Source organism: Mus musculus, chromosome 6 (genome assembly GCF_000001635.26).
Source record: "Mus musculus strain C57BL/6J chromosome 6, GRCm38.p6 C57BL/6J".
In the NCBI taxonomy this organism is placed as follows: Eukaryota; Metazoa; Chordata; class Mammalia; order Rodentia; family Muridae; genus Mus; species Mus musculus.
The window spans coordinates 127,587,138-127,612,754 of NC_000072.6; the positions used below are offsets into that span (position 1 = coordinate 127,587,138).

The 25,617-nt window shown below is 47.1% G+C and overlaps 1 protein-coding gene across 13 annotated transcripts in view; it reads left to right on the forward strand.

The window, feature by feature from the left end:
* The window catches only part of Cracr2a (calcium release activated channel regulator 2A), a 113,173-nt gene that overhangs the window by 26,076 nt on the left and 61,480 nt on the right, over positions 1–25,617 (forward strand). For 4 of the 13 annotated variants that reach the window (XR_003956226.1, NM_001368877.1, NM_001033464.4 and 1 more), the window contains 4 exons: positions 16,693–16,935; positions 20,053–20,164; positions 21,426–21,609; positions 24,249–24,395. Coding sequence is in view for 8 of the 13 variants with exons in the window: in XM_006506343.4 (XP_006506406.1) it covers positions 16,693–16,935; positions 20,053–20,164; positions 21,426–21,609; positions 24,249–24,395 (686 nt within the window). In the remaining 5 variants the exon portion in view is untranslated. Of the gene's footprint in view, positions 1–7,583; positions 7,966–16,692; positions 16,936–20,052; positions 20,165–21,425; positions 21,610–24,248; positions 24,396–25,617 lie in introns of those variants that run through there. The other 9 variants (XR_377479.4, XR_377478.4, XM_006506341.4 and 6 more) reach the window with 8 other exon arrangements.

The window sequence follows — 25,617 nt, forward strand, 5'->3', positions numbered from 1 at the left end:
GCTCTCAGCCAGAGCAGTGCACCACACCTCTCAGCCTCTGTACTGACTTCCACTCCCTGGGTGTCTGTGCTAGTTCATGTTAGGGACCTTAAACGGTTTCCCCAATGAGCCTTTTTCACCTGACAAATTTTATGCAACTCGAGTTTATAGATATGTAAAATAAGAATACAAATCAAACATTGACTGTTAGTAAACCATAATGAAGTTTACTTTAAAACAATTATTTGGTGCATACAATCTTTTGATTTATTAAGGAGGAGAGAGACTTTGCATACCAGTAAGGCAGCTGTGTGTGTTATTTTTACATAAAAATTAAATGTTGACTGAATGTTTGACACTGCACCTTTAATCAAGGTTTTGATATTATACTCATCAACATGAAAGATACTACCTCCATAAATACACAGTACAAAATGGCAGAAGTATTTTCAGGATGATTGTAGAAATCATTGGAAATTCTGTCCTACGTCCAGGTCAAAATTCATTTGACAACATTTAAATGAAACTTAAGTCAGTAATTCAGACACCAATTAAAATTTTATTACTTTTAATATATTATTTGTGTGTGTACATGTGTGTGCGTGTGTGTGTGTGTGTGTGTGTGTGTGTGTGTGTGTGTGCGCGCGCGCACATATCATAGCATGTGTGTGGAGATCAGAGGGCAAGTTTGGGGAATCAGTTCTTTCTTTTACTGCTTGGGTTCAGAGGACTGAACTTGGGTAGTTAGCCTTGGCAGCAGGCATCTCGGCCTTCTGAGCCATCTCACCAGCCCTGAACACCAGTTTTTGAAAGCAAGCTTCTAATACAATACAATTAAAAGTTATAATTTAACACACTAAGGAGTGTGATAGGGAAGTCTCAGTTTTCCATAATTAAGCCATTATGTTTCTATAAGAATAGAAAGCATTGTATGTGCAGGGGAGGCGCTGTCATTTATGATACGGTCAGGGTCTCACACCTTAGGTGTTTCCTGCTGCATTCTTCAGTGTTACCCCATGTCATGGTATGTGCAGTGCAAAGTGCCTGTGTTCTGCATCCAGGACCAAGGTGGCTGGGCACCTATGTCATGTAGCATGAGCATGCATGTACCACATACACTTCAGATTCATTATATGTTTGGTTTTTAATTAATAGTTGATCGATGCACATTCAGAAACCTTTTAGTGTTACCAGAATTAGTTATCTATTCCATGCAGGTCTGCAACCCCCAGATAAGAAGAAGCTAGTCCAGTTCCTGGATCTAGATGGTGACCCTGCAGTGGTCTGGTCTCATTGCTTCCCTCTCTTTAACTCCAGCCTCTATACGGTCTCCAGAATGCTCTGGACCGTGTAATGACTGTGTGACCCTAGGCATGTGTTACCTAACAATTCAGAGCAGTGTGTGAATGAGTGTAGCAGTATCCGACATGGTCTTGGTAGGATTCATTAAGGCAGCTAAAGTGTCTAGCTCAGTGCCTTCATATCCACCTGTAGTGGCTATTCCTGGTTGTCAACTTGACAATATTTGGAATGAACTACAATCCGTAATTGGAAGGCTCACCAGTGACCCTTATCTGGAGGCTTGGAGATCCTTATCTGGATCTTGGTTTGAAGATCTTGAGCCATAGTGGCTATGGATTCCAGAAGATTGAATCTCCGAGTTAAGGAACACACCTTTAATCTGGGCTATGCCTTTCATCTGGGATTAAAGGTGTGGTGGAACACACCTTTAATCTGGGCTACACCTTCTGCTGGAGACAATATAAGGACATTGGAAGAAGGGAGTCTAGCTCGAGCTCTTGCTCCTTTGCCTGCTTGCTGCGTGAGACTGAGTAACTACTAGATCCTTGGACTTCCATTCACAGCTGCGACTGAACAATTGTTGGGAATTGGGCTGCCGACTGTAAGTCATCAATAAATTCCTTTACTATCTAGAGACTATCCATAAGTTCTGTGACTCTAGAGAACCCTGACTAATACACCACCCTCCAAGTAAAGGGACTTTTTTTTGTTCTGCCTGGGTTCAGAGGACTGAACTCTGGTGGTCCGCCTTGGTTGCAGGCGCCCTGACCTTCTGAGCCGTCTGAGCATCTCCAGGCACCACTATCACTTGAACTCAGAGGGTTAGGATTCAGAGGATCCAGGAGCCTGCTGAGGTCTGCGTGTGCTACTCGCTGTGCTGGGAACTGTGGTTCTCAGAATGAATGAGCCACACGTGTAAACAGCCAAGTGTAACACAGTGGAACCAATGAAAGTTAACAAGGGACACAGAGACCATGAGGATAAACTTCTGAGCTGCTTGGCACAGGCTTGAACCTGTCTCTCTGGACCCTTCCCTTCAGTCTATCCTGAGCTGATGCTTATCATTTAGCTCCCTTTTCCTGATTACATCCTATGCTTCCTCCCTCCTCCTGCCTCTTCTCATTGCTCCACTGACCTGGGCTTGTCTTCCTCATCTTCTAGATGGCCAGCAGGCACCCCCTGCTCCTCAGCTGACCCCACTAACCTCATCGTTATCCTTTACTATCTATCCTAAATTTTTTGGAAAATATTTTATTACAAAAGTAATAAATGTGTGCATGAAACACTAAAGAAAAACGTATCCCCTATAACCCTAATAAACAACCACCATTCATTTGGTTTTCTTCTGTTTTGTGTCTTTAATCTCCCCCCCTGTCCCCCTGTCTCCCTCCCTTCCTCCTCTCTGACTAGCTTATGTTTATCGTGTGCATTTATTTTAATTGGGCTGTAAGTTATTGACATAGGGACAGGCAATTATAGAACACAATGGTTTGGATTGGGGACCCTTCAGAAATGGCCAATAGTGAAGCCGCTGGGTGAATTTAGGTGAATTTGTTTGACTTTGGAACCTGCTTAATTCCTGCTAGGAGGAAACTCTCAGGATTTAAATACCTGGAAGTCCTGCCCAGCGAACCCTTCTGCAGAGTGGCTAAGGAGAGGGACCAAATGCAGACCAGCATCCAGCAGCTGACTGAGCCCTGTTAGGAAGTGGATTGTACATCTTGCTTCAGACTCTTACAGAAATGCAGCTCCAGTCCCTGCCCAACCCCGGTCTTGCTTTAAGGTTGATCTTGGCCACTTTAATCCCTTGTAATAAATAGTGGTTCTGAGTCCGTCCAGAGAGAAACAGTGAGGTTTTGACATTTACACACTCGCTTAGACTACAGTTGAAGAGGCTCCGTGGCTAGGCTTGGAAGGAGGAATAATGGCTGGTTTCTGAAAGCTCAGTGTGAGGTGGCTAGAATAGGTCAGGAGGGAAGCTCACAACGCAGGCTACAGGGTAAAGAGAAGCAGCAGAGAAGCAGGGAGTGCAAAAGGATAAAGCAGCAGGGGATGCTCACAGCAGGCACTCAGGTGGAGATGGAGAGGCAGGGAAGATGCTTGCTGCGCATCCTGCCTTCTGAAACCGAATCTAGGAAGTTCCCTGGTGAGGCTGGCAAGGTGAGGGAAGCACATGCAAGGCGAGGAGCCTGTTCCCCAGCTGAGCTTTTTCTTTGGGCATGGCAGGATGCTTGTAATTTCTCTCTCTCTCCCTCCCTCCCTCCCTCCCTCCCTCCCTCCCTCTCTCTCTCCTTGAAAAGGAATGTGACCCTGCAATGGCCATTTCTAGAATTTAAGATTCCTAGGAACGTTTATTGTGAGATAAAGGAGAAATTCGTGAGTTTTTGACTTCTGATGAGGAGTTCGGGGAATCCATTCAAAGCAGAGCTTTGTAATGGACAAATTTGTAAAAGTACAAATTACTGACTTGGGCTGATGCTAAGAAGCCTCCTGTTTTGGTGTCAACAAAGAGAGAAGAGGGTAGAAACTGTAGATGGAGGGAGGAGGGGAAGAGCAAAGTTCCCAGCCTGGATACACCACAGAAAAGAGATAGAGGGGTAGAGTCTGGTGACTACATGGCCATCAGTGAGAACAGGAGGTGCCGGAGGCCAGAAGGCCAAGTGCCTGGCCAAGAGCTAGAATGGATTCAGCACCCGTATGGCATGATGGGTAACAACTGTCTGTCACTACCGTTCCAGGGGATCTGGTGTCCTTTTCTGGCCTCCCTGGGCATGCATGTGGTCTATAGATACTCATGCAGGCAAAATATACACACACATAAAATACAAATAAATCTCAAAAGATTGAAAACACTAATGATATAGTTAGCACATGGTGAACACCAGGTGTGCACCATGCCCCTTGCTAAGGGCCCCATGTGGGGTGTATTTCATTATCTCCACAATGACCTTACCACAGAGATCCTGTTTTTATACATGTTCAATGACTAAAGTTACCTAAACTAACTGCTGTAGACTGCACAGATGCTCAGTGGATGAATCCAAAGTCCTGTGTTCTTTGAACAAAGAAAACATAACAGTGCTCATCGGGAGTCACATGGGAGCTGAGCACAGGATCCCCAGCCTATGTGTAAGGCTTTTGTCGCCCATTTGAAGGCTACTCTACAAAACTGGAAGGGTTTGGAGATAAAGGTGTCACATGAAAGGGTACAAGCGAGACACCTGCATCCCCAGGCTGTCCCCACCACCAGCTGCCAGCCAGAATCTGTAACTGCAGGCATGCTTTTATTGCAAATGAGATAGATAGTACAATCTTTGACAGTCATATGGGGATGTTTGCATATTGCAGATAAGAGAGTAACTCATAAATGATGGGTTACATGGCAGACATCTTTGTGGACCCTAGAATACCATATGAATGTTTTCTTGTTATCAGTGTTGACATTATTCAGCTGATGATGTACCCAGGGAATTCACCACAGTCCTGGTTACAGAAACACACTCCCTAGAAAACCGAATGGCAACTGAGAACGTATTTTGAGGCAAATTATGTGTCCCTACTGGACCTGAGCACCAGGAACATTCTAGGGGTGCTTGTGGAGGTACTGTAGTGTTCGGTGACCCAGGCGTCTTGAGCACTGGCCACTGTGCCCAGTGCTGACACCAGGCTACATGTTCAGGCTTGGGGACCCCTCCCTTTTCAGAACCCAGGAGAGAGATCCTTAGGGACCTGATGACAAGCCCAGGACAGCAATCTAGCTACCAACATCTGGAAGAGAAAGGGCTCACCCCCAAAGCAAGCTCCCCTGCCTTTGTTCATACCGTCTCCAAATAGGATTGCTTCAAGGACCTTCCAAGTGTGGGTCTGCAGAGGTTGCTCGGTGGGTAAGGTGCTTGCTCTGTGAGCAGGGGGGTTCTGAGTTTCCATCCCTAGCGCTCACTTAAAAAGTCACACACAGTGGTGCATGCTTGTAGTCCCAGTGCTGAGAGGGCAGAGGTGGAGGGTCCCTGAGGTTTTCTGGCCAGTCAGTCTAGTCAACCTATGAGTTCCAGGTCCAATGAAAAACCTTGTTTTGGAAAACAGAAAGTTTGAAATGCAAATGAGGAAGATGCATGATGTCAACCTCTGGCCTTCATGCACACACATGAACCTACAAGCCACTTGCACACCCACTCAAGACAAAACCAATGCAAAAACCTCCTCCTCCAAAGATGGTTTTGACATTTCAGCCACCAGCTGTCATCCCCCTACACCCCTGATGCCCTGCAGGACTGTGGTGTCATCCTTTCATCCATAGAACCTTGTGTTGTTCCTAGCTGGCTCCCTCTTCACTGGTTGTGCCCACCCCTCCCAATCCCTAGCCTTTTGTGATGACTCTAGGAGATAATGTACAGACTTGAGATCTCTCATCAGCTGGGCGGCAGCCCCACCTTGTTGCAAAGAAGGTAGATGCATAAGCTGTGTTTTCATTTTGCTGTGCCCACTTTTCTCTTCCTGGAGAACACACATCTTTTGAGAGTCAGGCTGGTCTCTCACATTCTTACTTTCCACCTTTGAGTATCTGTCTAACTTCTTATGGTTACAGTCAGGGACAATGTCTGACTGGATCCAGAGTGAAGGGCTACTGTCCCAACACAATTCTGCCTCTGAGGCTGGCTGCTTGCACAATGCTTTGTACCTTTTTTTTTTTTTTTCAGTGACTGGGAATTGACAGATTTGGGGGAAAGATGTGTTCACTAAATGCAACTGTGAGTAAATCAGAGGGCAGGAGTGCCAAGGAGGGAGCTAGGTCCTGGGGCATCCTATTGGCTACTTCTGCATAGCTATGCCTAACACACCTGACACAGACCTGTTTGGGGAGGAAGGATATGTCCTGGCTCACCTCACTTTCAGAGGATTCAGTCCATGGTTGCTTAATCTTATGTTCTCCAGAGCACATCATGGTGCCAAGAACAGGAGGTGGTTAGGACTCCCACCTCATGGTGGACAGGAAGGAGAGAGAAGGAGGGAGGCAGGGAGGGAGAGGGAAGGAGGGAGAGGAGGGAGGGAGGGAGGGAGGGAGGGAGAGAGAGAGAGAGAGAGAGAGAGAGAGAGAGAGAGAGAGAGAGAGAGAGAGAGAGAGAAGTTGGGGGCCAGGGGCAAGGTGTCACCAGGGGCATGCTCAAGTGAATGACTTCCTCTCTGCAGACTCCACTTGTGAAAGTTTTCAGAATTTCAAAATACCTCCACTCACTGGGAACCCGGGCTTCAACACCCGAGTCTGTGTGGGGCATTTCACATTCAAGCCATAGCAGGTGCTTGGCAGCTTCCAGGAAGCATCAGCTGCAAAGAGAAGCAATGCCAGCTACAGGCGGCCTGTGGAACAATGGCACACACACTGGCCTAGAAAAGAGGACTCGAGAATCCTTTTCACACACTAAGACTTGTTTACTATGTAACCTTGAGAAAGTCTGTAGGGCTTGAAGAACATATTTTTGTGAAGTTGCTATACAAACCTGGAAATAGTATCACCCTACAGTCTGGTCTGCCTGTTTGGTTAAAATGTACTTCTTATCCAGTCAAGTTAGAGAGGCCAATCTTTTTATTTGCAAAGATGTTTCTCTCACCTTACTGTAAATATAGTAATAGGTAGTAATAAGAAATGAGAAAATAGAGAGCAGTGGTCCTCACCCTTCCTAATGCTGAGACCCTTTAATACAGTCCTTCATGTTGTGTCGGCCCCCAACCATAGAATTATTTTCATTGCTATTTCATAACTGTAATTCTGCTACTGTTACGAATCGTAATGTAAATATCAGATATGCAGGGTATCTGGTATGTGACCTCTGTGAAAAGGTTGTTTGATCCCCAAAGGGGCCTCAACCCACACGTTAAGACCCGCTGACACAGAAGAAGATCAGAACAAGCTCTTTAAGATTCCTATGTGGGAAGAACACTCTTCTCATTCAATGTCCCTACAGGCTCATAGCTGAGGGCTTGGTTCCCAGCTGGCTTCACTATTTAAAAAAGATGTGGAAACTAGGAGTCGCTGCCTACCTAGTGGGAGAAAGTCACTAGGGGCCTGTACTGTGGGCTGTATCTTATCTGTGACTGCTCTGTCTCCCTATTGTCAACTTGACCTCACCAGAGTCCAGAAACAGCATAACTGGCTCACCACAGACTGAAAGCCCTTAAACCATGAGACAAACCCAATCATTTCTCCCTCAGGGACGAAACATCCAAACAACACAGCTATTAGCATCTCATGGCCTCCAAAGAAGCAAGTCAGGTGCCTGCAGTCGGGAGCAGGGCAGGGCAGGGCAGGGCAGGGCAGGGCAGGGCAGGATCTCTCTTCTGTCTTTCCGCTCCCCTGGCTTTGCTGAGGGTTGTTGGTGGGGAACCAGTTTAAGAGGAGGCCTCCCCACTGTGGTTGCTGCTAGAATCCTAATAGCAAATCCAGTGAGTTGTGGGCTCAGTGAGCACCCGTAGGAGTCTTAACAACGGGAGTGTTTTCCCCCACTGCTTTTCCCTGTTTGAAAGTGCTTATGGCGTGCGTGTATTTATTGCTTGTCATTCTCCCTGGTGTGCGCTTGCTGAAGGCACCTGTGCCGACTCTCTGGCACACAGAAGAGTGTCTGCTCATGGTTAATGATCCCGGACTGAATGAAGGAGGACTGTGGCTTCATAAAGAACTGGAAGTGCCTGGTGAGTCTTGGCTTCCCTGGACTGTGGGGTGAGCTCCAGCAAGGCTGGATTCTTCAGGACTATCCAACCAGCCCCCTAGGTCTAGCTGTGGCTTCAGCTTAGACTTCAGTGTAGAGAATGATAGCTAAGTCTCTTTTTTATTGCTCCTCCAGCACTTCAGGCTTGTTCTCAGTCCATGTGTCTTATCACAATGGTCAACACAGTCTGCAACATTCTTTCCTAGCCAACATATTCCACAATGTTCTTTCCTGATTCAGTCCTAATGCTCAGATTAACTGTAGACAGCAAGCCCACTCCTTCCCTATTCCAAAAGGATTCCTCGTTCTGGAACTATATTAGTCTACTTTCTGTTACTACAACCAAATGCCCTTGGCTGGGTACTCTTAGAAAAAAGAAATCCATGTATGTAGAACATTAACTGCAGCTGGATCGTATCAAAGTGGTGGCATCATGGAGGGATTGCCCATGAGAGAGAGTCGGAGATCACAGAGCAAGGCAGGAAGCAGGGGCCTGGAGAGATGCCTCAGCAGTTAAGAGCACTGACTGCTTTTCCAAAGGTCCTGAGTTCAAATCCCAGCAATCACACAACCACATGGTGGCTCACAACTACCTGTAATGAGATTTGTCTGATGCCCTCTTCTGGTGTGTCTGAAGACAGCTACAGTGTACTTATATAGAATAAATAAATACATCTTAAAAAAGAAAGACAGGAAGCAGAAAGCAGTTGAGGGGTCAGGCTCTGGCTTTTGCAACAATGTGCTTTTCTAAGAACTAACACCAGGCCAAGGGGTGTTCTCCCAATCATCTCCCATAGGCACCATATCTTCAAGGTCTCCCCCACCTCAATATGGGCACACTGCAGACCAAGTGTCCAAAATATAAGCCCTTGGGGGTCAACCATAACCAAACGACAGTGAGTACTTTAGAGGGATGCCGAGTGGGTCTTGTAAACCCTACTGCATTCCTGTTCTAGTCAGGGCCATGAATCTGGCTACAGTCTGCAGCCAGGTCTTCAAGGTGAGTGTTGGTGCTACAGGGAGCATCTGCTGATTGAAGGCAGTAATTACAGAGGGCTTGCTGAGAGCTGGGGCTCTGGGGTGCCGTGGACCCCACCAGGCCAAGTTAGGGTTGCTAAGCAGGCTTCCCCGAACAGTGCCCTGACCGTCTCAATTCTTCTCTACCACTTGGAGGAGGGGACTAGGTCCATTTCCTTCCAGGATTTTGCATCCTTCTGGGAAGTACATTTTCTATAGTTTTTCCCCAGATGGCTATAAAGCTCCTTCCACTGTGTGTCTAATGGTGAACACGGTATGCTTCAGTTCTCCCCGGGGTTTAGGTGGGATTCAAGTCACCGGTAGCAAAAGCCCCCTCTCTGTGTAAGGAGTCACCAGAGCTGAGGGCTCCAGGTGAACAAGGGACAAAAGGCCCATGGACTTCCACATACTTCATCTGTCCCCAAGGCTCTCCACTGCAGACCCTGCATGCCGCTGTTACTGTTTTACTAATTCATACTGGGGCTTGGCTCCAACACCCTCCCCCCCCACCACACACACACAAATGCTACACTCTGGTTGTGCAATCCCACGATTGAAAATGCTGTGATATTTCTGTGTAGCCTCCACTCAGCCTCCCAACTGCTGCAAAGCATGCCTGGAAGAGCAATAATGAGGATGAATGCTGCGCAAATTGTCGTTAGGCTGCATTGTTTCAGGTACAATAACAACGACGCCTCTCCAAGTTCAGGACAGACACCGTTATTTAATATTGTTAATCACTGGTTGGTTGAATCTGCTGAGGTGAAGCCTGTCTCTCTGAAGGGCTGATTCCATTCCTAATGGATCAGCGGTGAGATCTCAGACCTGGAAAACCTGAGCATCAAACTGCTGGGTGCTGGGATGAACAAGACCTTTGAAGCGACAGGAATGGAGAGAGCTCTTTTGCATACGGGAGGGTGTGGAGGAACCGGGCAGAGCGGTATGGACTGAATTCTGTAGGGATGACATCCAGAATTCCTGTGCTTAACCAGTTTCGAGGACAATAAGAAAAGGGACCTTTGGGGGGCAGTGAGCAAGAAGGGCTACGATCACACAGGGGATTGATGCCTTCCTGAGAGAGGCTTAAGAAAACTCCCTAGCTCCCTCTGCCACTTGAGTGCACTGCAAGAGACCAGCATCTGGCATTGGAACAGGGATGCCACCAGAACCCAGCTAAGATGGCGTCTCAACCTTGGGTCTCCAGATCCAAGGAACAAATGAAGAATGAATTTCTAATGGCCACTCAACCCATGGTACTCTTGTTCTAATTGGGCCAAGGCATTAAACCCTAGTAGGACTTAGCATAGACAGTGGGATGGAAGGAGAGAGAGAGAGAGAGAGAGAGAGAGAGAGAGAGAGATGTTTAAAGATGCCTAGATACCAGCAGACTGAGAGAAGAGAAAATAAAGTGGAGGTGAGAGAGTGTGGGCCAGGTAGAGAGTTGATACTGAGAGATATTAATGGTCCATCATGTTAAAGATTTAGCCTGAAAGCGGTGGTGGGTCTCTGTGTTAGATACGTCTCCTTGGCAATGTTGTCATGGAGTTCTAGGAGGCAGAGTTGTGATTTAATACCGATATTTTAATATGGGCTTAGACATGAGGTTTAAGAGCAAGAGAGGTGCTTAGAAGAAATTAGGACCCATTCAAGAGCATGGCTGTGGGCTTCTCAACAGAGAATTACCTTGTTGCTATGGTAAAATATTCAACGTTGGATTCCTTATAAAGGAAACAGGTTAATTCACCTCACAGTTCTGGATTTCTAAGGAGTCTTTACCAATGTCAGCTTTGGGTGAGGGCCCTCTTAGCAGATGTCAGATGTCAGGGATACATGGGGTTAGATGGGAGGGGGAGGAGAGACAGAGAGAGACAGAGAGAGAGAGAGAGAGAGAGGGAGAGGGAGAGAGAGAGGGAGAGGGAGAGGGAGAGGGAGAGGGAGAGGGAGAGGGAGAGGGAGAGGGAGAGGGAGAGGGAGAGAGAGAGAGAGAGAGAGAGAGAGAGAGAGAGGGAGAGGGAGAGGGAGAGGGAGAGGGAGAGGGAGGAGATGGACCCACTCACACTGGATCTGATCCATTCTGAGGGATGAGTATTAACCACATCACCAGGCCTGCCTCTTAAAAATCCTCAACCTTTCAGTAGTGTTTTAGCATGTGAATCTTTGGGGAAGAAACCACACCCAAACTGTAGGGATGCTCTTTGATTCCATTTTACATGTAGGCATAAAATTAGCAATTGCAAGGCTGGAGAGATTCTCACTGCTTAAGAGCATCTTCTCCTCTTGCAGAGGCCCAGAGCTCAGTTGCCAGCACCCATAGCTAGCAGCCCATAGCTCCCTGTAACTCTCCCTCCAAGGTTTCAGGTGCTCTACTCTGGCTGCTGTGGGTACCTGCACTCAGACACACATGCACACACACATGTACACATACACGCACATGCACACAAAATAAGTGCCTACTCTGCTATATTTATTATATAGCAGGTATTATTCATGGTCAATACACATGATTCTTCACAAGTCTGCAAAGTAGAATCTCATAACCCCATTTTACAGAGAGGGAGAGAGAGAGAGAGAGAGAGAGAGAGAGAGAGAGAGAGAGAGAGAGAGAGAGAGAGAGAGAGAGATTTTTAAAGAGGACATGGTTTTAAATCCCCAGTCTGCCACTAGTGTGATTGCTTAAGCTTCTGGAAGCAGGATTTTGAGGCGCTGCTTGGAACCTGATGCCGACAGGGCAAACCAAATTAAATGAAAGCATCTTTAATGGTATTATCTCTGCCCATTTGGATGATCTCCATGACAGCCGACTTTTCTTAAACATTTGATAATACCTTCTGAGCCAAGTTAGGTAAATGAGAGCCACCTGAGAACCGGTGTTAATAACTGCGTTCTACACGGTGGACAAAGAACCAGTTCCTGCAAGTTGTCCTATTACTTACAGACATGTGCCATGGCACATACTTGCTCTCCCCTACCTCAGAGATGGATAGATGGATGGATGGATGGATAGATAGATAGATAGATAGATAGATAGATAGATAGGAATAGGTAAATGACCAAAGCCATGATCATATGCATGGTCTTCGCCTATGAAGCCGAGAGTGTGTGTGCCTTTTCTTGCTTACATCACAGCATGTTTGCAAAATCAAAAGGCAGCTTGTGTAGAGCCCTGCTGACAAGATGTTATGCAAAGACAGAAGCTGAGCGTACCTTTCCCTCATCTGGAGCTGGAGTCTGTATTAGCACTCAGGCCTCTCCGAGCTCCTGTCTTGCAGGCATCAGCGCTGACAGCCTTTGAAAAGAGCTTGTTCACATTAGGAAGAAAGCAGCCACTCTTCTAATGTTGATAAATTTTGCAGCAGTTTCTTTAATATATACCAGCCGCCTTGAAACACATCTAATTAAGCAGCAGATAGCTTACTGGGACAGCACTTGGCTTTGATGTGCTCGTCAGCGTTGGGGAGGAGGTATTGGGAAACTAATCATAATAGGACTTAGCTCTTATAAAATGCCTTTTATCTTCAAAGTGGTTTACAACCACTAATTATTACAGGAATTAGGGTGAATAGCAGCCATCTTGGTGAGACCTGAAACCATTAGCAAGGGCCTTTAATGTATCTTATAATATATCAGGGGAGCAGGCGAGGGGGGGTGTTTAAGAACAGCTGTCCGAACCTGGAAGAATTATTTTATAGAGGTAAGACAGCTGTTCCCTGTCTCCCTGGAGGCTAGAACATGGAAATTGGACCTAATTTGAAGAGAAAGGATGCCGACTGGAATTGCGTAAAGCTACAGCAGGCTGCCAGGGGGAAGATGGTCTTTATCAAAGGTGCCTGCACACACCTGACCCTCACAGGGCTTGTCCCCTCCTGGAGGTGGTGGTCTGAGGTTCATTTCACCGTGTTCCATCCAGCTGGAGAGTCCGTGTTACTTAATCAATCTTGACTTTTGTCTCTTCATGTGTTTGCTCTCTTTCCCTCTTTAGACGGGAAGATACATATCTGTCTATCATATATATGATATATATGTCATACAAATGACATATATATCACTTATATACAGATATATGTACAGATGCATATATACATACACAGATATATGTATATTCCTGTTGGGAGGTTTAAAAGAAGTGCAGCCTTGCTGGACGAGGTCCGTTGCTTTGAGATCGACAAGCCTTCCCCACTTCAGATGTTCTCTTTCTACTTTGTGCTTGTCTGCGGTTTAAGATCTGTGCTCTCAGCTTCTTGCTCTGGCTGCCATGCCCGCCTCTTATCCCTCTGAAATTGTAAGTGAAAGTAAACTCCCCCTCTGTAAGTGGCATTGGTCATGGCATTTCATCCTAGCAATAGAACAGTTATTAAGGGATACAACATTACATACATACATACATACATACATACGTACGTACATACATATAGTCATACATAGGTACATACATATATACATATATAAGTTTGCCTTTTGGAAATGCAATTGAGGAGGAGGAAGCCAGTTTGATTTCAACAACGGCAATTGGTCAGGTAGTAGCCTAGAGTTAGGTGAGGGAGATGCTGATGAAAGAGATCAGCTGGTTGAGTCCCCAGAACAAACACAAAACCAGGTGCAGCAAATCTCTTCTCTCTCTTTTTAATGGTAGTTTTGCTTCCCAGATCTGCCTGCCCTGTCTCCTCCATTTTACAGACAGGAAAAGGGACTCAGGAAGATGTCACCAAACTCATTTAGTGTCACACAGCTAGGCAGTGATGGAGGCAGGACCTGGAGCAGCTTGGCTCTCCCCACTGTGCTGTGTCACCTCTCAGAAGCTCACGTGTGATGGCCACGTCACAAGTCATTCTCTCCCTAGCAGAAAAGCAGGGTGTGTGTGTGTGTGTGTGTGTGTGTGTGTGTGTGTGTGTGTGTGTGGTGTGCCATTTGGCAAGAGTTGCCCACCTTCAGCCCTGCACAGGGGATTCTCTTCCCACGGAAACCCGGATAGTTCAAGAGATTTGAATGGCTCTCAGGGATACTTTGAGCTTTGATCTCCTAGCTGCTTGCTACAGATGGGCTTCGGGGGGGAATCAGTGTGATATAGTGGCTGACTTCAAGTTGGCAGCAGGTATAGTGTTGAGAGAAATACCAGCCGAAACCAGATTAGGGGAGACATTCACTTTAACCCCTCAGGAGGGATTTAGGTTTGATCTATAAACTTTCTGATTGCACACTTAAGCTGCTAGAATTACTCTGGGTAACTGGGAAATCTCCCTAGAAATGTTTAAGGACTGGATAATTTCCATCTGCATGTGAAGTGTTTACAGGGAATTATTCTGGAGGAAAAGAATGGTTTAGAAACCCAGTTGCAGACAGGCCCAAAGTGTGTTCCCCTGAGGGAGCTAACTCAGTGATAGGCTGTGAGTAGCATGGGCAAGGCCCTGGGTTTGATCTCCAGTCAGGAAGAAAGGAAGGAGGGAGGGAGGGAGGGAGGAAGGGAGGGAGGGAGGGAGGGAGGGAAGAGGAAGGAAGACTGGAAGAGAGGGTGGAACTTAGCCTATTTTTTTTTTTTTTTTTTTTGGTAACTGTATTATCTCTTGGTCTAATAAAAAAACCCTTTGAATTTTTTAAAAAATGTATTAGTTGTGTGCACGCATGTGTGTGTACACATGCCACTTGTGTGAGTGTGGAGGTCAGAGGACAGATCTGTGGAGTCAGTGCTCCCTGCCCCCTTTACTTGGGCCCTGGGAATCGAACTCCAATCACCAGACTCACAAGCATTTACCCACTGAGCTATCTCATCAACTCCTCCAGTGGAGGAGGACAACAACCCTGTCTATCCCTCCCCAAGGTTAAGGCTTCCTAGGGCTCCATCCATGCGGGAGACAGCTGAGCTCAGGATAGGGTTCTACTTTGCCTCCATTATTGAGTCCCCCCGCCCCCCATTGTCCTTGGAAAACCCACACAAGCTGTGCAAAGACACAGTGCAGGGACTTCAGGGGAAGGCCGTGAAGGCTGGATGCCAGTAGATACGTGGCTCTGCCCTGCTTCTGTGTGCTTAGGGCAATGGCTCTCTACCTGTGAGTCACGATCCCTTTGGGAGTCGTATAGCAGATATCCTGCATACCAGATATTCAGTACAATTCCTATTGGGGGTCACTACAGTGTGGGGAATTGTATCATTAGGGTTGTAGCATTAGGAAGGTGGAGAAACACTGAGTTAGGGGCTGCACAGTCTGGAAGTTTCCACAAGGTAATTGTTTAATTTTCAGCCCCCCCCCCTTTTTTTTCCTTGACAGAGTTGAATGTCAAAGGGAGACTCAGGGTTCTCAGTTAAGTACAGTAGACTAGGGGAGGGGCGTGGCTAGTGGTCCACAGCACCAGCTGCTCTGTCAGAGAACCCATGTTTGGTTCTCAGCACCCACATGGTCCCTCACAACCATCTGTAACTCCTTTTCCAGGGGATCCAGTGCCCTCTTCTGGCCTCTATGGGCACTGCACACATATAGTGTACAAACATACAGGCAGACAAGGCAACTATACACATGAGATTATATATACACATACACATACAGTAGACCAGGCTGTATTATTTAGGCCTGAGGAGACAGAAGAAGGCTGTGGCTCCAACACAACAAAAATTCCTCATCTTCTTCCTCCTCCTCCTTCTCAATACACTCATCGAGTTATTGACATACAGTAAGCTGCATGCCTTTGAAGTCTGTAACTTGATAAATTTTGACATAGTTGTGTGCATATACATACAGTTTTGTGTGTATACATGAATGGAATCAGTGTTCTATATGTGGGGGGTCTCCGTCCAAGGAAACATGGGAAATATTGAAGAATATGCGTGTGCTGAATAGGTGTGAACTTTTCTCATCATTTTTCCCTAGACAATACAGTGTAAGGACTCTTTGCATAGCACTTACACTGTGACAGGTGTCATAAGCCATGTCTAGATGGCATATGGTAGAATACAGGTGTGGTGATCACATCTGTGAGCCCAGCTCATGGGAGACTGAGGCAGGAAAATTACGAATATGAGGTCAGCTTGGGATATATATATATATATATATACACACACACATACATTATATATGTAAATGTATAATATAATATATGTAAACATATAATATATGTAAATATATAACATATATGTAAATACACACACATACACACACACACACACACACACACACATATATATATATATATATATATATATATCCCATTTTATATAAGAAACTTGAGCTCTCACAGATTTTGAGCACAGTGAGGAATCTGGGGCAACAGTTCAGGGATACTGAGAGACTATTGAATAAGTAAATAAATCTGTGAGTCTGCGATGGATTCAGATGCATGGATTCAGATGTTGCCTAGATCTCCCAGTTAAGAGTTCAGAGTTTGTAGGGCATCCTGCTGCCTGCCTCCTTGTGTGTCCATCTGTCTCCTTCAGTGTTGTGGGTGTTTTTTTAAGCCTGCCTCCTTTCCATCTCCGTGTGTTTCTTCCCTTCTCTCTTGATTCTCCCTTATTTGATGGACTGGCTGATCTATCAGTTTTCCCTGCAGATCACAGTGATCCTGAGCTCTGATAACTAGAAGCTGGTTGCTAAGAGATGTCAGGACATGCCAGTGGCCAGCTCTGCGCCTCATTTTTCTCCCCTCCTGCTCTTATTCCGTCTCACTCCACCCTCGTCACACCCTTCTGTTTCCCATGTCCCCTGTCCAGGTTCTGAAAATAACAAAGAAATCCACACGTCCGATGGCCACCCCCAGTGGAAGAGAAGACTCCAGCTCCCAGACACCAGGTCATGGGAAGCAGGGAAGTGGAGCCTGCGTGGAGCAACTGGACCACCCGGAGAAGCTGGAGGTGGAGATGCCAGACCAGAGTGCCATGTGGAAGAAAGCACAGGAATTCTTCCAGACCTGTGACTCCGAGGGCAAGGGCTTCATTGCCAGGACAGACATGCAGGTGAGACGGGTCCCCACCTGTTGCTGCACATGGGCTACCTGGCTGGAGTAACCTCTTCCCAGAAAAGGCCTCCCTGTCTTTTCTCTGGAGGGGTTGTCAGCATGAACTGTGTAAGGAGCCTGATCTCTGTTCTTTCCATACTCAGTCCTTGCCTGCTGTTGGGTTCTTTGCCTTCCCTTACTCTGTGACTCCCTAAGACTATACACAAAGGACCCAGCAACACTAACTGGGGCTCAGATGACAGAGTGTCTGTCTATCGAGCATTCATGAAGCCCCAGCTTTAATCTCTAGCACTGCATAAACATACCTAAATGGAGTGTGTGCATGCCTGTAAACCCAACTAACTAGGAGGTTGAGGCAGGAGAACTGTTGGTTCAGAACCAGTGGGTACCTCAGTAAGATCTTGTCTCCAAAATAAAATTAAAAGGGGATGTAGCTCAGTCTTAGGGCATTTGCTTAGTATCTCTAAGCCCATGGGTTCAAATACTTCAAAACTGCAAAAGTACAAAACTATTACACACAAAAAAAATGGTCACTTGTGAAGGGACTTTTAAACTTTATGTAATTTCTTGTGTGTTACTGTGACTCTTCCTTTGATCTTTTCCCAGCCCCTTTAAAATGTAAAAATCCGTTCTTACTTCACTGGCCCTACAAAACTAGGCAATGAGGGTTCAACGTTAGGAGTGGCGTGTACTGGATACTCCTACCTTGTTTCCCCCACCCTCTCAAGTACTCCTGAGAAGGAAATGGTTCCCAGAGGTTGATAAGGCCTGATCTATACCAAGCAATCTACTAAAGCCAAGCGCATGACAGCATACCATGGGACGGAGACAGGTATGGCCTCAGCTCTCCCAAGGATGCTCAGAATAGCTGATTGAAAACACAGGCCAAAAAACAAAACAAAACAAACAAACAAACAAACAAACCCACGTGTGATCCAACAGCTGAGGGTGCCCACATAGTGTGTGCACGTCCGGCCTTGAAGATGTCTCTGTTTTAGCTTCTCCTCCAGTGTGAGTGTCACTTGGGCATGTGTGAAACTGTGACCCTGTGCTTCAGGAAGGTGGCTGAGCCTGAGTCTGAAATATGTTCCTTGGGTTCACACTACCAACAAACGTGGTATCACTCCCACGTGTTCTTTGTGTATAGGTACATAGACAGCCTGAGGGTCCTGCTGACCTTGGTGTTTCCTTCCCCATCTTTCCAGCTGAAGTATAAAGGAAGCTATCACTGTTTTGCCAGATCCAGCGAGCTGAAGCTGACTAGGGAGGGAGGAAATCTAATCCCAAAGAAAGCATCGGGATCCAGGATTGTTGGGAGCGAGGGAAATTTCATCCCACCTCCAGGGGGGATGTCTTTCATTTCTAATGGAGTGGATATGCACCCTGCTTGCAAAAATCAATGCTCTCCTACCCCGAGTTCTCCCCGTGTGGTTCTTGCCACAGCTGGTTTATGGACTGTTGACGCCTGCTATGCAGCTGGGCTTCTAGAGTCTTTGCACACACTTCCTTTCTTGAAAAACCCATTCATATTTAATTCAGTTCTTCCAAATGGCTTTCCCATCAGCCTCTCTTTCCACTTGGTAATGTGTCCTAAATGCCGACATTAATGCACAGCCAAATGAGGCTTTATGGCTCATCAGCTAAAAGTCCGTGAGCCCAGTGCTCCCTGCAGGTGTGTCACAGGCTGTCACACCTGTGGACTCTGAGCGTCCACATGTGGGTCCAATTTCCTTCCTCTAAAGTCCTGTGCATGCTGTGCATGCGCCGAGGCTGTCAGTCACTTGCACAGGAGTAGCTTGTGCTGCTGGCTCTTGGGTTCCTGAGGAAGGAGGCGAGCCAGCTGCGAGGTAACAAGTCTCTTGGGGATCCTCACTTGGAGATGGATTGTTAGGTACAGGAGGACTCTTGCTTTGGCCTGGGGCCATTCCACACCAGACAGACAGCTGCCAGAGGGAAGTGTCAACAGCTATGCTACCTCATCCCTCATGCTGTCAGTGGGTGCAGGCTTTAAACCCCCAAGGCCCTCCCCAGTGACCTACCTCCACCAGCTAGACCCCCACAACCTCCTAAAAATGGCACCATCAGCTGGGGGACCAAGGGTTTAATCCTCATGGTCTTGTAGGAGACATTTCACATTCAAATCAGAGCAAAGGGGGGCAGTTGTGGGACACTGGGGCTGGGGGCATGTAAGAAGCGTCCTCAGAGCTAAAGAACAAAATATGTCTATAACTACTTATGAGAGTAGTCCTGGGGCCCTGGCACAGGAGGCCTCCATTAAGGAAGACCCACACATAGAGAAGGCAACATGACTCAAGAAAGAGAGTACACAAAGGAAAAGACCAGGAAGCAGCAGTGCCACCAACCTGGCCTGTCATGGTGGCTCTGTGAACCTCTCTCTTCCTGTCTCTGTCCTTTCCTACTACTTTTTAATTTGGGGGTAGGGGGCACAGGACAATCACCAGGAGTCAAACTTGGGTCCTTGTGTAGACTACACAAGTTCTTTACCACTCAACTACATCATCAGCCCTGTTTTTACCTTTTATTTTGAAACAGTCTCAGCAAATTACCCAGGCTGGCCTTGAACTTGGGATCCTCCTGCCTCAACCTCCCTGGTGACTAGGATTCCAGGCCTGTACCACCAGGCTCCACCCACCCTCCTGCTTTGGTTGAGTGGTTTCCAGATGCCAGGTTTTGTGTCTGAGCCCTTCTCACCTGTGGCCTCATGTAACTTCAGAACACTGCATCCTCTAGTCATTTACCTAGAGCGAGTCAGGCCTGGATAGCACTGGTTCTTGACAGCACTAAGGGTGCCTGCTTTGAAGTCAGAGCTGGGTTTGACCTTTTTGGGTATATGACCCTGGGACTGGCAATTTACCTTTAAACTTCATTTTAAAAATAGGAATAGTAGTATCTACCTCAGAGGCATATTATGAGAATTAAATGCTAATAGATACACACATATGGTTCTTTACAAATCACATAGAAAATTGTTGGATGCATTAGTTGGCACCCAACAAAGGATTTCTGCACTAATAGGGTAAGGAAGAGGTCACTCCAAGCTCTAGGCCCCCATGACCATCAACATGTGGACAGATGCTGTCTGGATTGTTTTCAGAGGCTGCATCAGGAGTTGCCCCTAAGTCTAGAAGAATTGGAAGATGTGTTTGACGCCCTGGATGCTGATGGCAATGGCTTTCTGACCCCAGAAGAGTTCACCACTGGATTTAGTAAGTTCTGGTGGGTGCTGGGGACCCAGGGCTGGGAGCCTCCCTGCAGCTGTGTAAGGTGGTTTCCTGTTCCCTTCAGCACATTTGGATTGTCTCCAGAGCTTTTCTGCTTTTCCTTTGTGGGTGAAGAGCCTGGGGTTAAGAGGGAGTAGATTATTGGGCTCTTCTCATGTGCCCACCTTGACTGTTCATACCACGGCATCCTCTGTGCCCATGGACTGTCACTGCTAGGACTCCCACATGGGAGCTCAGACAGCTCCAGCAGGTTTGGCACCAGCAGGAGACTGTGTCAGGATTTAAGCCACTTTCCTGCTTTGAGAGACAAAATAAGAAAACAAAAATGTTGTGCTAACTGGATAGCCCAGCCTAAGTCTGGCTGAGTATTTTGAGCTTAGAGTCTTTTGCATTTAGAGGCAGCAGATATCAGAGAAACTTCTAGATTTGAATAGCACTGTCATTCTTAAGGTCACAAGCAGGAAAGAGAACTAAAGAATACAGATTCTACCCTCAGATGAGGTCAACCAGTAGGCTAATTTCCCCGTTTATCTGCCGCCTGCAAAGGGTGGTGTGATTTTCTTAAACATATCAGATGTCTTTCCTGACCCTTTCCTGGAACTTACTATTGATGTGAGGGGATAGGACAGTTTGCTGCCTTGCCAGCCAGTGTGAATATAGAGAAAGTTGCCAGTATGTATGAGGTGGTGCTCTTAGTGGAGATGCCAAGGCGAACTGCTGGCAAATGTTGGAAGGAACGACCTTACTGCTTATCACAGAAGCAAAAAGTCAGCCTCCTCCTCCTCCTCCTCCTCCTCCTCCTCCTCCTCTTCCTCCTCATCTTTTCCTTTTTCTTCTCCTTCTCCTTCTCCTTCTCCTTCTCCTTCTTCTTCTTCTTCTTCTTCTTCTTCTTCTTCTTATTATTATTATTATTATTATTATTATTATTATTTGATAATAGTAATGGAGATTGAACCTAGGCCCCCGCTAGGCAAATGCTCTACCACTGAGCTACAGCCTTCAAGGACACATGTTCTACATGCATTTCAGAGATCCACTAAGGATCTCTGAAAAGGACATCTCTATCAGAATGCAAGTGGGCGATCAAAGAACACAAACCAGACTCAGTGTCCACAGATCTTTGCTGTAGAGGGATCCCCTTTTGCTTCTCTAGGGCAAATCTCTAATGAATCCCTGAGACAGCGGAAGCCAAGTCCTCCCTGGGCTGAGGATGTCTGATTTATGTTCTTGCTCTCTACTCTCCTAGGTCACTTCTTCTTCAGTCAAAATATCCAAGGAGAGGAAGAAGCTGACCAGCAGGTGGCCCAGCTCCAAGAGGAGAAAGTGTATCAGTCTAGAGGGGAGGAGGATGTGGGAGACATGGACCATGATGAAGAAGCACAATTTCAGATGCTGATGGACAGACTTGGAGCCCAGAAAGTTCTGGAAGAGTAAGTCACACTGAGCACCATACTTCCCTACTCACTGTCTGCCATGCTCTCCACTGTCCTCACTTCCTGCTGTTCATTCTCAGCATCTCCGACCTTGGATCGGCTCACCCTGGAGAGGATGCCCCTCATTGGAGGCAGCTTGGATGTGTGTTCATGAAAGATGGCATCATAGGGTTTCTATTGCCATGAAGAGACATCACAACCGTGGAAACTCACATAAAGAAAATGATTTAATTTGGGGTGGCTTACAGTTCAGAGGTTTAGTCTGTAATTGTCATTGAGGGAAACATGGTGGCATGCAGGCAGACAAGATGCCAGAGAAGGAGCTGAGAGTTCTATATCATGATCCACAGGAAAAGAGCTGGCTTGAGCTTCTGAGACCTAAAAACCCACTCCCTGGTCATGTACCTCCTCCAAAACAAAACAAAACAACACACTTACTCCAAGGCTACACCTCCTATCAGTATCTAATAGAACCTGGGAGCCTATGGGGGCCACTTTTTCCCAAATCACCACAAGTGGGAATGGTTTAATGATTGGAGGTGATCCTGCAAGATCAGCAGAAAAGAACCTTGATCACAACATGGGTGAGAATTTCTGGCAAAAGAGTTTGTTGGGCAGGAAGGAGCCAGGCCAAGCCCCAGGAGAGGGTCTACTGCTGGTGGATGTTAGTGGGTAGGAAGTGAAACTTGCCATCATCAGTAGGGCAGAAATGGCAACTGTGAATAGGCCTAGAATATTACTCAGGACAGAGAAGGGAGAGACATAGGCAGTCATTGGGGAAGCTCATTAGTCATACTTGTGACTCAACTTCAGCCAGGTACCACTGCCAGAGATACCATGAAGCCCCCCGCTGCAAGAAAATAATGGAGAGGGCACTGCCAAAAGCAGGACACTGTCAGAAATGGCAGGGACTGTCAGCCACCTTGTTGAAGGGGTCTTTGGTCATTCAGTGCTCACTGGATGTCACAGTGAGGGACATGTCAAACACCTGTGTAGTACTGAGATAAAATAATACATCTGGAAGTTGGTTTCTAGAACAGCATGTGAGGGCCATCACAGAAGATGGCAAGGTTCCCAGCCTCACTAATGTGGGCTCACCCTGTAACCTGAGAAACCTGTTCATGACAGAACCACAGATAAACACAGCAGGTTGAAATGGCTTCCAAGCTGCCTTCTACTCATCAGAGGGATGTGGGTTTTTCTGAAGTAGAGAGATAACCTCCTTGGGCCTCTCTCACCTACACTGCTTGGGGGTTCCACAAGGGGTAGCTTCCAGAAGTGAGCATCCAGACCCACAACTTTTCTTGGAGATCTGATGGAATGATTTTGCCAATTAGTGAGTTATGACATTTCACTGAGAGTTGAAAAACTTGACCTGTCTCAGTTACTTTGATGTTGCTGTGGCCTGATAAAAACAGCTAAAGGGAAGGAAGATTGATTTTGCCTGAGGGTTTTCAGGCCATCATGGCCAGGAAGGCATGGATGGAGGACTGATGAATAGATTAGCGGATGGGTAATCGATTGGATGGCCTCAGTGAATAGGTAGACGTTTGAATGGGCTAGAAGCAAGAAAGGATGGAAAGGAAGGATGAAGGAGAAGGAGAGAGGCAAAGAGAGAGGGAAGGAGAGGGAAAGAAGTGAGTGAATTCAGCCAGCAGAGGTTGCTTCTGTCGGATGCAGAGTCATGTCTATGCCACGAGACACTATTAGCATGACCTGACACAACATCACTTCTGAGCAAAGCTTCTGAAATACAGTATTTACAATGGCCAGAAGAATTTTCTCCTTTATCCGGGGAGTCCCTGGCTCTGCCCTCTGATCATATTGGCTGTAGGACTTAGTGGGGGATGAGTCAGATTTGTGTTTCACATACTTCAATCATGGCTGTAGATGTTCGAGTGTAGCTCTCCACATTCTTCTCTCGGTGGCAAGGGTCATCATGGCTTGTCTCTCTGCTGCTCCTGCAGGTATGGGTTCACCCCCACATGCCTGTTTCTGAGTGATTCTCCTGACCTGTCACTCTGTACCTGCACACCTCTGAGTCTGGCTTGCCACTGTCTGTGTCTCCATGTCCTTCAGACTTGCCCTTTCCCCTGCCAGTGCTCCCAGTGACACCAGGCCCCAGGGGGTGCTGCTGCACATTTGCCTCCCTTCACAGCAGCGACAGGCGCATCCATAAAACAGCATGTCTAACTCTCAACAGTGAGGATATCCTTCCCAGGGGCGACCATCTCTCTCCAGCATCTTGGTGTTGGCTCTACCCAAGCATCTCCATCCTCCTCGCAGCATTGAGATGCTGGCAAGTGCATTGCCAGGCGTGCTTAATGCAGCAAGTCCAATAGGAGCATCACAGAGGAAGGAAGCAGCAGAATGAGAGACCAGCAGAGGAGTCAGGCTGCCGGGCCCCCACTCTGGCATTGCACCAGGGAATGGTCCTGGCACGATGCGTCTGCCTCCCAGGTCACGGTGGGGATGGAGGGAGGCAGTATGCAGAAAGCACTCCGTGCCATAAACTTCGGTCATCCAAGGTGATGAGGATGAGGTTTGCAGCCTTCTGCTGCCCCGTCTGGAACCCCCATGTCTTCCCCAGAGCCTCACTTACCCACTCCCCACTAATGTTTCTCCTTTCCTCACAGTGAAAGTGACGTCAGGCAGCTGTGGCTGCAGCTGAGGAAGGACGAGCCCCACCTGCTGTCCAACTTCGAAGACCTCCTCACCACAATTTTTGCTCAGCTCCAAGAAGCCCATGAGCAGAAGAACGAACTGGAATGTGCCCTCAGAAAGTAGGTGCCCGTGTCCGCCTGCGTGCGCTGTGCACTCTCTCCTGTCTTTTCCGTAGGCTCACTATAGTATGTTTCTTTGACACTATGTCCCAAAGGGGGTCAGAGTGCTATGACCAGCATGGCATACCTGCTTTTCAGTCACAGCTCACCCTTATTAAGCATCCTCTGTCTGCTAGAAGCTATTCTGAATACTATGTATGTATATGTGTATATATGAATGTATGTATGTATGTATGTATGTAGCTATGTATGTATGTATGTTTGATGGGGACTCTCAAATATTACCCACATTTACAGATGACAAATAAGGTTCAGAAAGTAACATGCCCAAGAATACATAGCTTGTAAGTGTCAGAGACATGATTCAGAGGTAGCTAACCCAGAGCCCTGGACAGGAAGGGAGAACAAACAGCCCACCTGCCTGTACGCAGTAAAGCCATACATAGCATGACAGGCTTCTCCCAGCTCCCAGCATCCCTTGCTTTGCGGAATCAGTATATCTGCAAGGGCTATCCTCCCATCTCAGTAGCCTCTTTGTCACCATGGTGTGTCAGAAGACAGGGCCAAGATCTCTAAGGAACTGCTGCCAATCTGAACCAATATCCACACAGGCAAATAGATCAGATCAGAAGCAGCCTGTGGAGGTGGAGCCCCTCCGGAGTACTAGCATGTGCTCAGGATGCTGCCCTGGTTCCTCCTGGCCATCTCACATGCACTTACACAGTGAGCTGGTATTTGGGAATGTGGACTTGTCTATGGGGTAACGAAGGGTGGTCAGTCACCCTAAGGGGAGGCTAAAACCCAAGGTAGAGCAGGCAGACCAGGAGTGTACCCTCATAAAACACCTCATGCCCCCTGTGTGCTCTTGTTCAGGCCTAGACTGGCTCACATTCTCTGTGACTCCCCATTGAGCTGTCTTTCTTTCTGGGCAGTTCTGCAGAGTACCTGCCCAGTGACATACTTCTTGTCAGAGTTACAAGTCCGTGGGCCCCTCCTTGCGTGTGTGCTGCTGGGTAGAGTGGAGTCTACATACCATGCCACACCTTTATTATCTTGTGCCTTCCCAAGCTAACTTTCAAAATAACCACCAAGGGGAGAGCTAGGTATAGGGGAAAAGCATGAGAACTCTGCCTGCTTCATCGAGTGTAAGTTGTGCAGAAGGATACCCAGTGGCTAGAAGATTGTTAATAGCATTTTAGGGCAGCCCACAAGGCATGAAGGA